The following is a 12,930-nucleotide window of genomic DNA, read 5'->3' as shown; positions in this document are numbered from 1 at the left end:
AAACGTGAATATATTTTTTCATATTTTTTCGTGATTCTCGCATTCGTGAATTTAATTCACGATTTTGAGAATTGAATTTTTTTGGGTGATATTTGAAACGATTTTTATGTACTTACACACACTATCAAACAATGATTTAGAAATGTACAGATGTCCATTTAATATCCTCAAACTTAGTAAAGTTTGTTTGTATCTGAATCCAAACTACATAAAAGTAACTGAAATCCTGCGCAAATAACCAAAGCGGACTTGTTTTTATTGATTCTGGAAAGATTCCAGCTTATCAAGCCTGGTCCAGGAATTGATTAGATTACAGACAATTTGGAGCAGTTGATAGGTGGTTCAACCACGTCTGGTAGGTTAGTTTCTAGTAAATCGCCATCTACAATGGTTAAGTTGTTGTTAATAGTGTTTAGCGTATGCCTCACAGCATACGCAAAGAGCTCCGAACCTCCCAGAACCGTAGAATGCGTTAGCGAGCAGGTCGATGTCTGGGAGTTCCGACCATATCCGGCCGACTGCAATCTGTACATCATCTGCATGAACGGTGTTGGTATAGTGTTACAATGTCCAGACGAGCTGTACTTTGACCCGGAATCGGAGCTTTGCGATCTGCCGGAGAACGTGGATTGCGTGGCCGTGACGGACAGTCCACCGGAAACGGAGGAACCACCGACGCCACCTCCTACGGAAGAGCCTGGCTGTAATGACCGTTGTGTATTGCAGTCTTCAATTTGGGGTGGAGAGGTGCCCGACGCCAACGACTGTAGCCGATTCGTCAACTGCATGGACAACTGCAAAGGTGCAACCTTAACCTGTCCTGTGGGTTTGTACTTTAACCACCTACTGTCGGTGTGTGATTTGCCGGAACGATCCGAGTGCTTGCTGGAAGTGTGCGTCGATCAACCGATTGGACTTCTAGCTAGTGTGAACAGTTGTGGACAGTATGTAGAAGGTTCAAGTAGTTGTTTAAATCGAAATTTCTTAAAAATTAATATTGTTTCAGCTTCTTCCTGTGTCAATCGTCTACTGCAAGAGTTTTTACGTGCAGTCGCAATGAGATATTTTATCCAGTTCATGGATGCCTTCCTGGAGATCCGGCTCAATGCGAGGTTTGTTTAGGACACATTTGACTACCTTAAAACGGCAATATATATATTTCCCCTTTGTTTTCCAGCATCCTCTGCAGTCCCAAAGCATTCCGGATGCTCCCAAGGAAGTGCAAGAGAAGTGTGATTCGCAAGGCAGCAAATTCATAAGGCACCCCGAGCGGTGCGATGTGTTCTACCGATGCGCCAAGGGACAGTTGTTTGGCCGAATGTGTCAGCAAGGACTACTGTTTGACGAAACCGTAGGACTTTGCAATCTAGCCGATGAGGTCGATTGTGTTGAGGTGTAATGAAAATTGAAAAACAGAATCACATATTTTTATTCAATAATGTCTGGTTTTGTACGACCGAATATGAGGAAAGAAATGTAAAAACAGTATTACTGAATAATATTTGAAGAGTTATTACATAATCCGAACTCCATCCTTCCAGATCATTGGTGTAGATTTATAATTTGTTAATATAAATTTAACCATATTCAGTGCCATGCATTTTGCCTTCCTCACTGAGGCAAGGCTATAATCCTGCTCTAAAATTGAACTTTTTATTTAAAGCTCGAAAACCCACCTTGATGTATACATATCGACTCAGAATCGAAAACTGAACAAATGTCTGTGTGTATGTGTGTGTGTATGTGACCAATAATGTCACGCAGTTTTCTCAGCACTGGCTGAACCGATTTTGACCAAACCAGTTGCATTCGACTTGGTTTAGGGTCCCATACGGTGCTATTGAATTGTTTGAAGTAGTTTCGATAAGTAGTTCAAAAGTTATGTATAAAAATGTGTTTTCGCATATTTTCGGAAGTTGAATCAATGTTAGTAAACTGAACCAAACATCATCATGTTATACATTGTTAGTTAGGTAATTGAAAGACCTTTCCAACGAGTCCAAAACATTGATAATCTGGCAACCCTGTCTCGAGTTATAACCACTTAAGTGATAATTATGTACTTTTTTGTAGCCGGATCTCACTTAAATGTATGTAAACAATGTCCGAATCAATCATCCAACCCATCGTTGCTAAGGTAATCGAAAGACCTTTCCAACGTGTTTAAAACATTGAAGATCTAGCAACCCTGCCTCAAGCTATGACCATTAAACAATGCTGTTAATCGTTGAAATCAACGGCGTTTATATCATCGATGCCGTTGATCGTTGATTTAAACGTAATCGTAATCGCAGCCATCGTTGATTTATGGCCTATCTACAATCTCTTAACTTAGAAAATTTCACTTAGCTTAGGAGTTTGAATCAATGGAAATGAATCTGATCTTCTACAATGAAAAGGAATAAAATTAGAAACTTGACGTATGGTTTGGAAAATTTCAAAATCTACGGTAAGTTGACGTTTCCATATCAAAGGTAAACAAACAACTGCATAGCAACGTATATCAGCCCAGCAAATTTTCTAAGTTGATTGTGGATGACGGCCGTAAGTTGTGTACATTTTCTAAGTTTTACTTTACTTAACTATTCTAAGCTAAGTGATTGTAGATAGGTCATTAATCGTCAACGTCAACGGAGTCGTTGATTTATACGGCGTTGATCAACGCGTTAATTATCGATAATCAACGCGTTGATCAACGGCGTTCTTTTATAGTTTTCAAGAGTTTTATGAGGAAAGAACGATTTTTTCATAAATGTATTGATTGGGAAACATTCTTAAATAGATGTGACATGGTTGTTCGGAGATCCGGGTGTACCAAGAGAACCGAAGTGACCGGATTTTAAACGTAATTTAAGCGCTAGCTAATTGCTGGTCACTTCCATCTCCACTTTGGTTCCCAAGTCCAACCAGGATTTTTCTTATGTAAGTGAACCGAGGACGGACTATTGGGAACCGAGATATGGTCGGAATTACACCGGAATTATTGTTCCGGCGGGTTCAGTAAGAGTCTCGCGAGGCTAAATAACGACAGAATTTGTTTTTCTATGATACAATACTAAATTGACACCCATGTTCCAGAACCCAGATTGAGATCGGTCAAGATGTCAAACTTCATGACAGACCGGAGTAGCTTCCTGTAGTATTCAAAGAGTAAACAAAATATTTATGACCTACTGCGGTCGGTTTTCGGCACCACACGGAAGATTTATCTCTTGGGGTTGCTATCGAAACTCATTGATCACCCTCAGTAGGCTACTCCGGTCTGTCATGAAGTTTGACATCTTGACCGATCTCAATCTGGGTTCTGGAACATGGGTCATGTGGTCAATTCAGTATTGCATCACAGAAAAACAAATTCTGTCGTTATTTAGTCACGCGAGACTCTCACTGAACTGGCCGGAACTATAATTCCGGTGTTAATCCGACCATATCTCGGTTCCAAATTGTCCATCCTCGGTGTCATTTATATAAGAAAAATCCTGGTTGGACTTGGGAACCAAAGTGGAGATGGAAGTGACCAGCAATTAGCTAGGGCTTAAATTACGTTTAAAATCCGGTCCCCGAACAACCATGTCACATCTATTTAAGAATGTTTCCCAAACATTTATGAAAAAATCGTTCTTTCCTCATAAAACACTAGAAAACTATAAAAGAACGCCGTTGATCAACGCGTTGATTATCGATAATCAACGCGTTGATCAACGCCGTTTAAATCAACGACTACGTTGACGTTGACGATTAAATCAACGATGGCTGCGATTACGATTACGTTTAAATCAACGATCAACGACATCGATGACGTTGATTCAACGATTAACAGCATTGCCACTTAAGATGCCACTTATGAGCCCTTGAGTGATATGTGTGTTTTTTGTAATCCGGAACTTAACGAAATCAGACGAAATTTGTGTCCAAACCCATCATATCACATATCACCCATTGTTGGAAAAGAGTGAGGAAGGCACCAACCACATAGGTGGATTAAGTTAGTTTTTTCGAAATATCTTGAATAGAATATAGAGGTAATTTTCTACAAAATGTGTAGTTTTGGAGCTTTAGTGTGATTTTTCGAAAATTGTACAGTACCCCAAAAACTTTTTTTCTCGCTAAAATTAGATTTTCGTCAAATCTTACATGTTTGAAAACAAATGATAGCAAGTCCTTCTCTTGCCGAAATTCATTGTTAGAATATCCAATTACATCAAAATTAACTATAGTACAAAGAATAGTTGGAAGGAACTCCAAATCTCTATTAGGTTATAAGAAGTACGAAACTGTGAATTGATTATTTAGTAATACAATAAATTGAATTGAAATTGAAAAATGATTGCAAATCAAGTGAACTAATTTTATACACTTGTTATTTCGATTTTATCATTTATTTTCGTTTTTTTGCCTCCCCCCTCGACCTCAGGCAAGGCCGAGTGGCAAAAACCTTAAACATCAGATTCTTTAAATTATTAAACTCATCATGGTTTTCTCCTCCTCTCCAAAGCTTGACCAATAAAAAAAAAAACGAAACTATTGGCACTACGCCCCCCGGGGCATGGCCTTCCTCTAACGTGGGATTTCTGCTCCAGCGCCTCTGACGAGACAGGAGAAACCGGGACCGACGTTTTACTTCACCATCCGATAGAAGCTCAGTGGATAAGGCGGGAATCGAACCCGCGTCTCATAGCATCATCGGGATCGGCAGCCGAAGCCGCTACCCCTGCGCCACGAGACCCACCAAAGCTTGACCAATATCATATATTAATTAATGTCGGTTGCATCCATTGGTCATTGGTCGGATTGCAGCGGAATAATGATGATCTTATCTTTGAGTTAATATGGGTATCCGGCGCCGTCGCTCCGTGCCGTACTCAAACACTTAGGAGCCCAGGGCGGCGAAGTCCTTGTATTTAAAAGGAAGACACTGGTGGTTGGTATTAGCAATAGTGACCGACAGCTATAAAGTCAACTTCATTTTCATCTCTGAGTTGGTCGTATCCCCAGCACTGGCTGAAGGAATCTTGTCCACAACTTGTCCGGTAACTCTTTCAACGGATTTCTATCCGTGCAGATTAGTGTCATTCGATTTGTCATGGGGTATAGTTAGCCTCTATTGAAAACTATAAGGTTAAGTTACAGTGAGTCAAATATTTGTCCGTACCCCCCCGTACGGGAAATGTTTGTGATATAAAAGTACATAAAATTCGACTAAAGTGCCATGTTTTATACATCAATCGACGCGGCAGAATGTCCTCTTTAAGACACTGTCATTGGATTTGCAAAAAACTTTTTCTTGAAAAATACAAAAATTGTTTACTGAAAAAGTCAAAAAGAGGTCAAATAATTGTCCGTACCTAGTAAAAGTACCAAATCTGATCGATTTAAGTGAATTCATTTATGAAATGTTGTTTCAGTGTCAAATACTAGTACCTTTAGCCAGTTTGTGACAACTTTGAACTTCTGATAAGTTTGTTTAGTTAATTTATATTAAAATTGATTAAATTTAGTTTTTAAAGTAAAACTTGTCAAAACATTAGTTTATAAACAACTATTTTTATAAAATTGCTATTTTGTGTTGTAAGAGTCTCTATTGAACAAGTTTCAACAATATTTGTTCAAAATATACATTGATTTCATCTTTTTATTGACATTTTTCGACCAAAAATACTGTTTCGGAACAATACCGTTAAACAATCCGGATTGTCCCGGAACCGGTTCAACCTCGGAGAAATTTTGTGGTGATCAGATAGAGGACAAAAACCCACCTCTTGCAATTTGAAGCATCAATTTCGTCCACTACAGCCCGATTACGATTCCCTAGTCTGAAATTTGAAATTTTCAAATTCCCCAAGCAAAACATTCTGACCCAGAACGGTACAGAAATTCTCAGCACGGAAAGTGAAAATTTAAATTTTCAGACTAGGGACTCGTAATCGGGCTGTAGTGGACGAAATTGGATGCTTCAAATTGCAAGAGGTGGGTTTTTTTTTGTCCTCTATCTGATCACCACAAAATTTCCCACCGAGGGGTTATACCGGTTCCGGGACAATCCGGATTGTTTAACGGTATTGTTCCGAAACAGTATTTTTGATCGAAAAATGTCAATAAAAAGATGAAAACAATGTATATTTTGAACAAATATTGTTGAAACTTGTTCAATAGAGACTCTTACAACACAAAATAGCAATTTTATAAAAATAGTTGTTTATAAACTAATGTTTTGATAAGTTTTACTTTAAAAACTAAATTTAATCCAATTTTAATATAAATTAACTAAACAAACTTATCAGAAGTTCAAAGTTGTCACAAACTGGCTAAAGGTACTAGTATTTGACACTGAAACAACATTTCATAAATGAATTCACTTAAATCGATCAGATTTTGTACTTTTACTAGGGGTACGGACAATTATTTGACCTCTTTTTAAATTTTTCAGTAAACAATTTTTGTATTTTTCAAGAAAAGTTTTTGCAAATCCAATGACAATGTCTTAAAGAGGACATTTTGCCGCGTCGATTGATGTATAAAACATGGCACTTTAGTCGAATTTTATGTACTTTTATATCACAAACATTTCCCGTACGGGGGGGTACGGACAAATATTTGACTCACTGTAAGCCCTTTGAATTGTTACGCTCTCAAACAATCTTGAAGGTTGCTGATAGCGTAGATTTTTAGATAACTTGAAATGCTCATGACTGGGGCTGCAAATAATCGACGTGACATTAATTCAGTAATTCAGTTACTTAAAATACCTAAGTTACTAATATGTTGCAGTACGGAGCTTCAAAGTGAAGCTTTATCCAAGTCGTAAAGTGAACTGAACATAAAGTTTGCCATAAGGTTGGCACCAACCACTCACAGGTGGATTAAGTAACGTTTTATTAAGAATATTCAACAGAGAATCTTTTGCATGACAATGAACTCTATAATTAGAAATATATTACAATTGGCAACTGGATACCGTTTATCATTTATCATCCAAGGTTGGAATTAAAACCTTTTATCTGTTTCGTTGAAAATCCTCTGAGATAGCCAAAAAAATCTGTCATCGTTGCTCAAGTGCAAAAATGTTGCCTTGTGGTCAGTAATTTCCGAAATTCAAACCCATCCACTGGTGCCAAAATGACTGCAAAATTGATGTTAATTTTCGTAATAACTATCCTAGTATCTCTGGTAAAAGCTCAAAATTCCTGCGTCGGCCGACCGGATGGATCCCACGTGAACGATTTCACGGCCTGCGATGGGTTCTTCACGTGTGTCCGTGGCATGGCCGTCCCGGGCCGTTGTCCGGCTGGGTTCTACTTTCACGAGGAGAAACAAAAGTGTGATTTTCCGTGGAATGTGGTGTGCCTTTTGTGTGTTGATACGGAAGATGGCGGTGGTGAGGGATCTGGAGATGAGCCTGGTCCCGGTCAGAATCCGGATGGCCCGATGAGCTTCCCGATCCAAGGTGAATGTCAACGGTACACTTTGTGCATTAACGGACGAGGCTTCCTGCAGGAGTGCGGAATTGGGCTGCAGTTCAATCCGGTGGCCAGGAGTTGTGACTTGGAGGAAAATGTGCGCTGCGTGCCGAAGATTTGTCCCAATCATATCAATCCGAATGTGGCCACGTTTGTTCCACACCCGCAAGATTGTGCCAAGTACTACGTGTGTCTGTTTGGGGATGTCGTTGGAGATGGTCCTCAGCGTTGCGCTGGAGATCTGCTGTTTAACCCGGCTACCGGATGGTGCGATCTACCTCAAAACGTGGATTGTGGGGTAAGTGTGCAGAGGTGAACTTCTTCATTAAACGATTTCGATCAACATCCAACATCTTTCAAACAGAACAAAACTCCTCCCCCGCCGATTGCCGAGTGTCGACCAGACGAGGTGCACTACATTCCGTCGATGGATTCATGCTCGAAACACTACATCTGCTTCCAGGGCACCAAGATTGGCCCTGTGCAGTGTGCGACGGGGCTCATCTTTGACATCGTCACCATGACCTGTCAGATCGAATCGGACCGCACCGAGTGCATCCTGGACGGAGGGTCGATGCTGATGGATCAGTTTGTGTTTTGAAGTGAATTTAATGTTTGATATGATTGTGGTTAAGTACATTCATTTTCAATCCTAAGTGGCATAAATAAAAAAGCAAGGAATTTTTTTTTATTTAAATCCACTTATTTTTGCAAAATAAATAAGATAAACAAGTTAAATAAGAGTTTGTTGATACAGTTATCTGAAGAGAAAATCAGTCAGATCCAGTGTTGAAAATGAGTGACTGAAACTCTTCTTTATTTCCTCGACTATACGCTCTCACCGCTGAGTCTCTCAATCTCTCCGAAAACTGCAATGAATGAACACGAGACGGTGATTAGGCGACGAAAAGGAGAATGTCAAACGCGAGTGTGTAAACACAAAAGCGTGTTCGGTTTTGTTCTGCGTTGAAAATATTGCGTTGAAACTCATGGCGAGCGGGGGGGGGGAGAAGGGGTACGATTTCAAGTGTGCAAATATTTGGTGTGCAGTTATGATTTGCAAGGGTGGAGAATTTGGTGCAAAGTGTACAATATAACATTGAAGAAATTCAAAGAAATTCAAAGAAATTCAAAAGAATTCAAAGAAATTCAAAGAAATTCAAAGAAATTCGAAGAAATTCAAAAAAATTCAAAGAAATTCAAAGAAATTCAAAGAAATTCAAAGAAATTCAAAGAAATTCTAAAAAAACCAACAAAATTCTAAGAAATGCAAAGAAGTTCAAAAAAGTTCACAGAAATTTACTGTTTGGCATATTTCGAAAAATCGGTCCCAGTAAAATCAAATGGCATCTCGGGCGTCGCGAGATGCGACGCATACCTTTTTTCGCTGGGGCTAATTTTTTGAAAAAATGCTGAACTTTGAAGGTCTGGCCTACACGCCAGTGATGTTGAAAATAAACGCTTCAGTGGCCAAAGTGCCTCAAAAATTCCCATTTTTGAAAAAATCTTTTTGACGTGTTAAATCCCATTTAAAATTCAAATGCAAAGCGCCAGCTCCTGTTACGTCCAATCAAGCTCATATTTGGGATTTGGGCTCAGTATGCGCACCGAAACAAACCCCTGAATGTCCGTCCCTGAAGTTGCTATTTCTACAGATGCGGGAGATTGAGTAGGAGTCAGCTAATTTTCAATCACAATTTTGTATGGAAGTTTTTGTTGAAGTCAAAATCATAGAGTTGGGTCGTCTGGACGAATTAAGTTGCTTTCATATGCCTGTTTCAAACTCCTTTTCTAGTAAATCAAAGTTTTTTTACATGCAAAGGTACTCTTTATTCGATATTGATAATAATAATAAATCCTTACATAACGATCTACAGTCTCACAGGTGGTGTATCCGACGGAATTATACACTCCACTCCCTCGAGATCCTCCCGCTGGCACCTCATAGTGTTGATATCGAAGATTAGACCGGCCGCGCACGAAACCGGCCCCAGTTTAGTACCGTCGCTGCAGATGAAGTGCTCCGAGCAGGAGTCTAACGACGGAATGTTGTGCAGCCCGGTGGGGTTACACTCGAGTATGGACGGCGGACGCACATCGGTTTCACACTCCACATCATCGGGGAAGTTACAGCGGAGCAGGACTGGATCGAACAGCAGATCTCCGGCACATCGGGTAGACTCCTGAACAATCTGCCCACCGAAGCACATGAAGTAACTGGCGCAGTCATCCGGATCGGGAACCGCTTGTGGAATGTTGGGATTGAAATGGTTCCGGCAGACGCTCTGCTCACAGTCTGCCGTTTCTGCAGGTACGCACTGTTTCAGGGTTCTGTCGAACAGCAGGTTCTCACCGCACATCTGCAGATGACCCCGGCCGTTGATGCAGAGGGTGTACTTGGCGCACTCGTTTTCAATCGGGAAGAACTCTACACCTTCCAGGTTCCGGCTGATCGATCGTGCAGCTAGAGGTGGCTCCTCCAGATCAACCGGTTCTTCTGGTGTAGTATCAGGTCCCGTGCAAAGCAGACAAATGACGTTCCACGGGTGATCGCACATCTGGCGTTCCTCGTTGAAGAAGAATGCCGGCTCACACCGGCCCGGAACCGGCATGTTGCGGACGCATGTGTAAAACGCCTCGCAAGCTGTGAAGTCGTTGACGAATCGTCCATCGGGCTGGTTGGCACAGGGATTCTGCGCACTGACCAGCGACACCAAAAAGCCAACGGCAAGCACAGCCGCTAGCGAACTACTTGAACTTTTCCACATTTTAATTTTTCACTCGCCACACCTCTGAATCCCTTCGATTTTAGACTAGTAATGAGCAACTCGAACCGGCGATCAACCATTTAATGCATGTTGATTAGAGAACGGAAAGCTACCGCAAATCAATCGGTAGTAAATCAATTTGACCAGTAATCCTTCACAAAAACTCAATGATAAGAACTCGTGCGACTCGTGGCTTCAAACTTTTCAATAACACACACTGCGTGATATCTGGCCTAATTGCCTGCCAGTTAATACCGATTGTAATTAATTTCATTCAATATTCTCGAGCGGGAAGTCCACTGCTTTGGGGACCGGAAGGATGACGAGATTTCATTCGTGCTCAGATGATACGTTATCTAAACGTTAGATTGCAAATTTACAAATTTTGATATTTTTGATTGAAAAAGGAAATCAATAAATTTGTGTCAAATTAAGGTATTTTGAATGCTCAGAAATGAAAAAAAAAACTCTCTTGCGACACAAGTTTTAAATCATTTTAAAATATTGCAACATGGATTGAATTTATAAATTAGACAAAAATAAAATATTGAAAAGCACAGAAAGTTTCTCACAAATTTAATTTCCATGTTGGAAAATCAAACCAATAGTAACTATTGATGCAAGTTAGCAGTTTTTTACAAAATCAGCTAATTTCAAAGAAGCCATTTTGTTTCATTGGTTCACCCATTCAAGGACTCATACAATTTTGGCAAAAATCTGTATCTGTTGAAGGCATTTACTGATCGGTTTGGTGTCTTCAGCAAAGTTGTAGGTTTTAATGTTTAATCAAATTTGCAATCGCAATATACATTATAGAATGTTTGCACATTTCAAAACGCAGCCACCAGAAATATAATTTCAATTCCGATATTTAGTATTTTTGCCTTCCTCACTGAGGTAAGGCTATAATCCTGCTCGAAAAATGAACTTTTGAAAAACAGCTCGTCCCGATTTATGACCACTTCTGTGATATTTATGAACTTTTTTTGTAGCCGGATCCCACTTATTTGTATATAAACTTTGTCCGGATCCACCATCCGACCCATCGTTGGTTCAAAAAATCAAATTATTCGCTTTACAGCATTGCCTTGGCCATCTCGATTGCGAGATTTCTACTCGAAACTAGGTGTCCGAAGGCTTGAATGTTGAGGCAATCGCAAACCTCTTTTTACACCTTAGTTTCCATCCACCCCGGGATTCGAACTGACGACCTTTGGATTGTGAGTCCAACTACCAGCAACTCCACCAAGAGAGGACCCAGGGGGACGACTCCTACACCTGGACTGAGCTAACGACCTAACCTTTTTAGGTTAGTCCGAGGCCAACATTTACTTCCCGTCCGATGGAAGACTTGATCAGACAAATCTCGCCCCAAAATTTGCCACCGGGACCTTCTGGGATCGAACCCAGGCCGACTGGGTGAGAGGCAATCACGCTTACCCCTACACCACGGTCCCGGTCGAAAAACCTTTCCAACGAGTCCAAAACATTGAAGATCTGACAACCCTGTCTCGAGATATGTCCACTTAAGTGATATTTATGTATTATTTGGAAGCTGGATCTCAATTAAATGTATGTAAACTTTGTCCGGATCCACCATCGTTGGATAGGTTATCGAAAGACCTTTTCAACGAGTCCAAAACATTGAAGATCTGACAACCCTGTCTCGAGATATGACAACTTTAACCCACCGCACAGTGGGCGGAATCGGACTTAATTGATCAATTAGGTCTGATTTTGGGTCCAATAGTTTTACTCAATTATGTTGGCTTTAATAATAAATAAATAAAAATTATGTTAACGGCAGTTTACTTTGCACCTGGGAAAATTGGTTCTTCAAACATTTTATTTATTTCAAACTTTCGAGTGCAAATAGTCATTCTTATGTAAAATTGCCTGATGTTTACGATCAAATTAGTTACAAATTTTTAAAATCTGACCAAACATTCGAAAACGTCCTTAAACGATTTTATAGCAAAATTAGGGGTTAAATGGACCCTAGATGATTTTTGCGGTGCAAGTGGTTATTTATACTGGATTCCTGGGACATTTTCACATAATTTACGAGCATTTTGGATGGCCGCATAAAGCCTCCGCTCTAAATATAGAGCTATTTTCAAGAATTTTTTTTTAATGGGGAATTGGGGCAAAATGGACCCTTTGCGCTTCGTGCGGTGGATGAAACCATCACCAATCGATTCCCCGATTTTTTTTTTCGAAAGTTTGGAAAAAAGAAAAAAAAACTAGAATGAAATAGCCCAAGAAGCATGGAGATTGGACCTTCGGTTTCTGAAATACAGCAAAGAAAAAAAAACAAAAAGATACTTTAGAATGGAAGTTTTCCAAGTCTCATTCAAACATCTTTGATTTTTCTTGTAAAAATATCTCAGAAACTAATGGTCGTACAGTCATCCCTCATATTCGGAACAGTTTACAGATCGGCCAATGTTCAACAAATCATAGCAAATCTATAATTGAAAGTAATGATTCGCTTTTACCTTCATTTGAAAGCTTTTCATGCGATCTTTCGAATGCTGTATCAAATAACTGCAAATTTTAACTTTTATATCAAGTTTTGGAAGAAAAACTTTGACCCTTGAGATCCACAAATTCGGAACACTTTCTTCTTACGGATGTAAACAAACTTTGAATCTCTCCATGAGTATATAAATTTAACAAAATAATGACTTCACCCACTGAAACCA

General features: G+C 39.8%; 2 protein-coding genes across 2 annotated transcripts; one reads left to right on the top strand and one right to left on the bottom strand.

The window, feature by feature from the left end:
* Window positions 1–288: 288 nt before the first annotated feature.
* On the top strand, window positions 289–8,177 carry LOC6035462. The gene is made up of 5 exons (XM_001845596.2): window positions 289–944; window positions 1,007–1,112; window positions 1,178–1,396; window positions 7,027–7,755; window positions 7,822–8,177. The coding sequence occupies exons 1-5, from the start codon at window positions 388–390 to the stop codon at window positions 8,056–8,058; spliced, it is 1,848 nt and encodes a 615-aa protein (XP_001845648.2). The 5' UTR covers window positions 289–387; the 3' UTR covers window positions 8,059–8,177.
* A 1,085-nt stretch (window positions 8,178–9,262) lies between these two features.
* Window positions 9,263–10,301, bottom strand: LOC6035460 (peritrophin-44). Its single transcript, XM_038251116.1, has one exon. The coding sequence runs from the start codon at window positions 10,223–10,225 to the stop codon at window positions 9,329–9,331; it is 897 nt and encodes a 298-aa protein (XP_038107044.1). The 5' UTR covers window positions 10,226–10,301; the 3' UTR covers window positions 9,263–9,328.
* Between the last annotated feature and the right edge of the window lie 2,629 nt (window positions 10,302–12,930).

The sequence above is a fragment of the Culex quinquefasciatus genome, chromosome 2 (assembly GCF_015732765.1).
Source record: "Culex quinquefasciatus strain JHB chromosome 2, VPISU_Cqui_1.0_pri_paternal, whole genome shotgun sequence".
NCBI classification, from domain to species: Eukaryota; Metazoa; Arthropoda; class Insecta; order Diptera; family Culicidae; genus Culex; species Culex quinquefasciatus.
This window is presented reverse-complemented; position numbering and strand designations above follow the sequence as displayed.

What these genes read in the sequence shown, in the direction of transcription:
- LOC6035462 (XM_001845596.2), top strand. Translation starts at nt 388, where the DNA reads ATGGTTAAGTTGTTGTTAATAGTGTTTAGCGTATGCCTCACAGCATAC. An exon ending in AGTGTGAACAGTTGTGGACA is followed by an intron (nt 945 to 1,006) that starts GTATGTAGAAGG and finishes ATATTGTTTCAG; the next exon opens with CTTCTTCCTGTGTCAATCGT. An exon ending in CTCAAAACGTGGATTGTGGG is followed by an intron (nt 7,756 to 7,821) that starts GTAAGTGTGCAG and finishes TCTTTCAAACAG; the next exon opens with AACAAAACTCCTCCCCCGCC.
- LOC6035460 (XM_038251116.1), bottom strand. Translation starts at nt 10,225, where the DNA reads ATGTGGAAAAGTTCAAGTAGTTCGCTAGCGGCTGTGCTTGCCGTTGGC.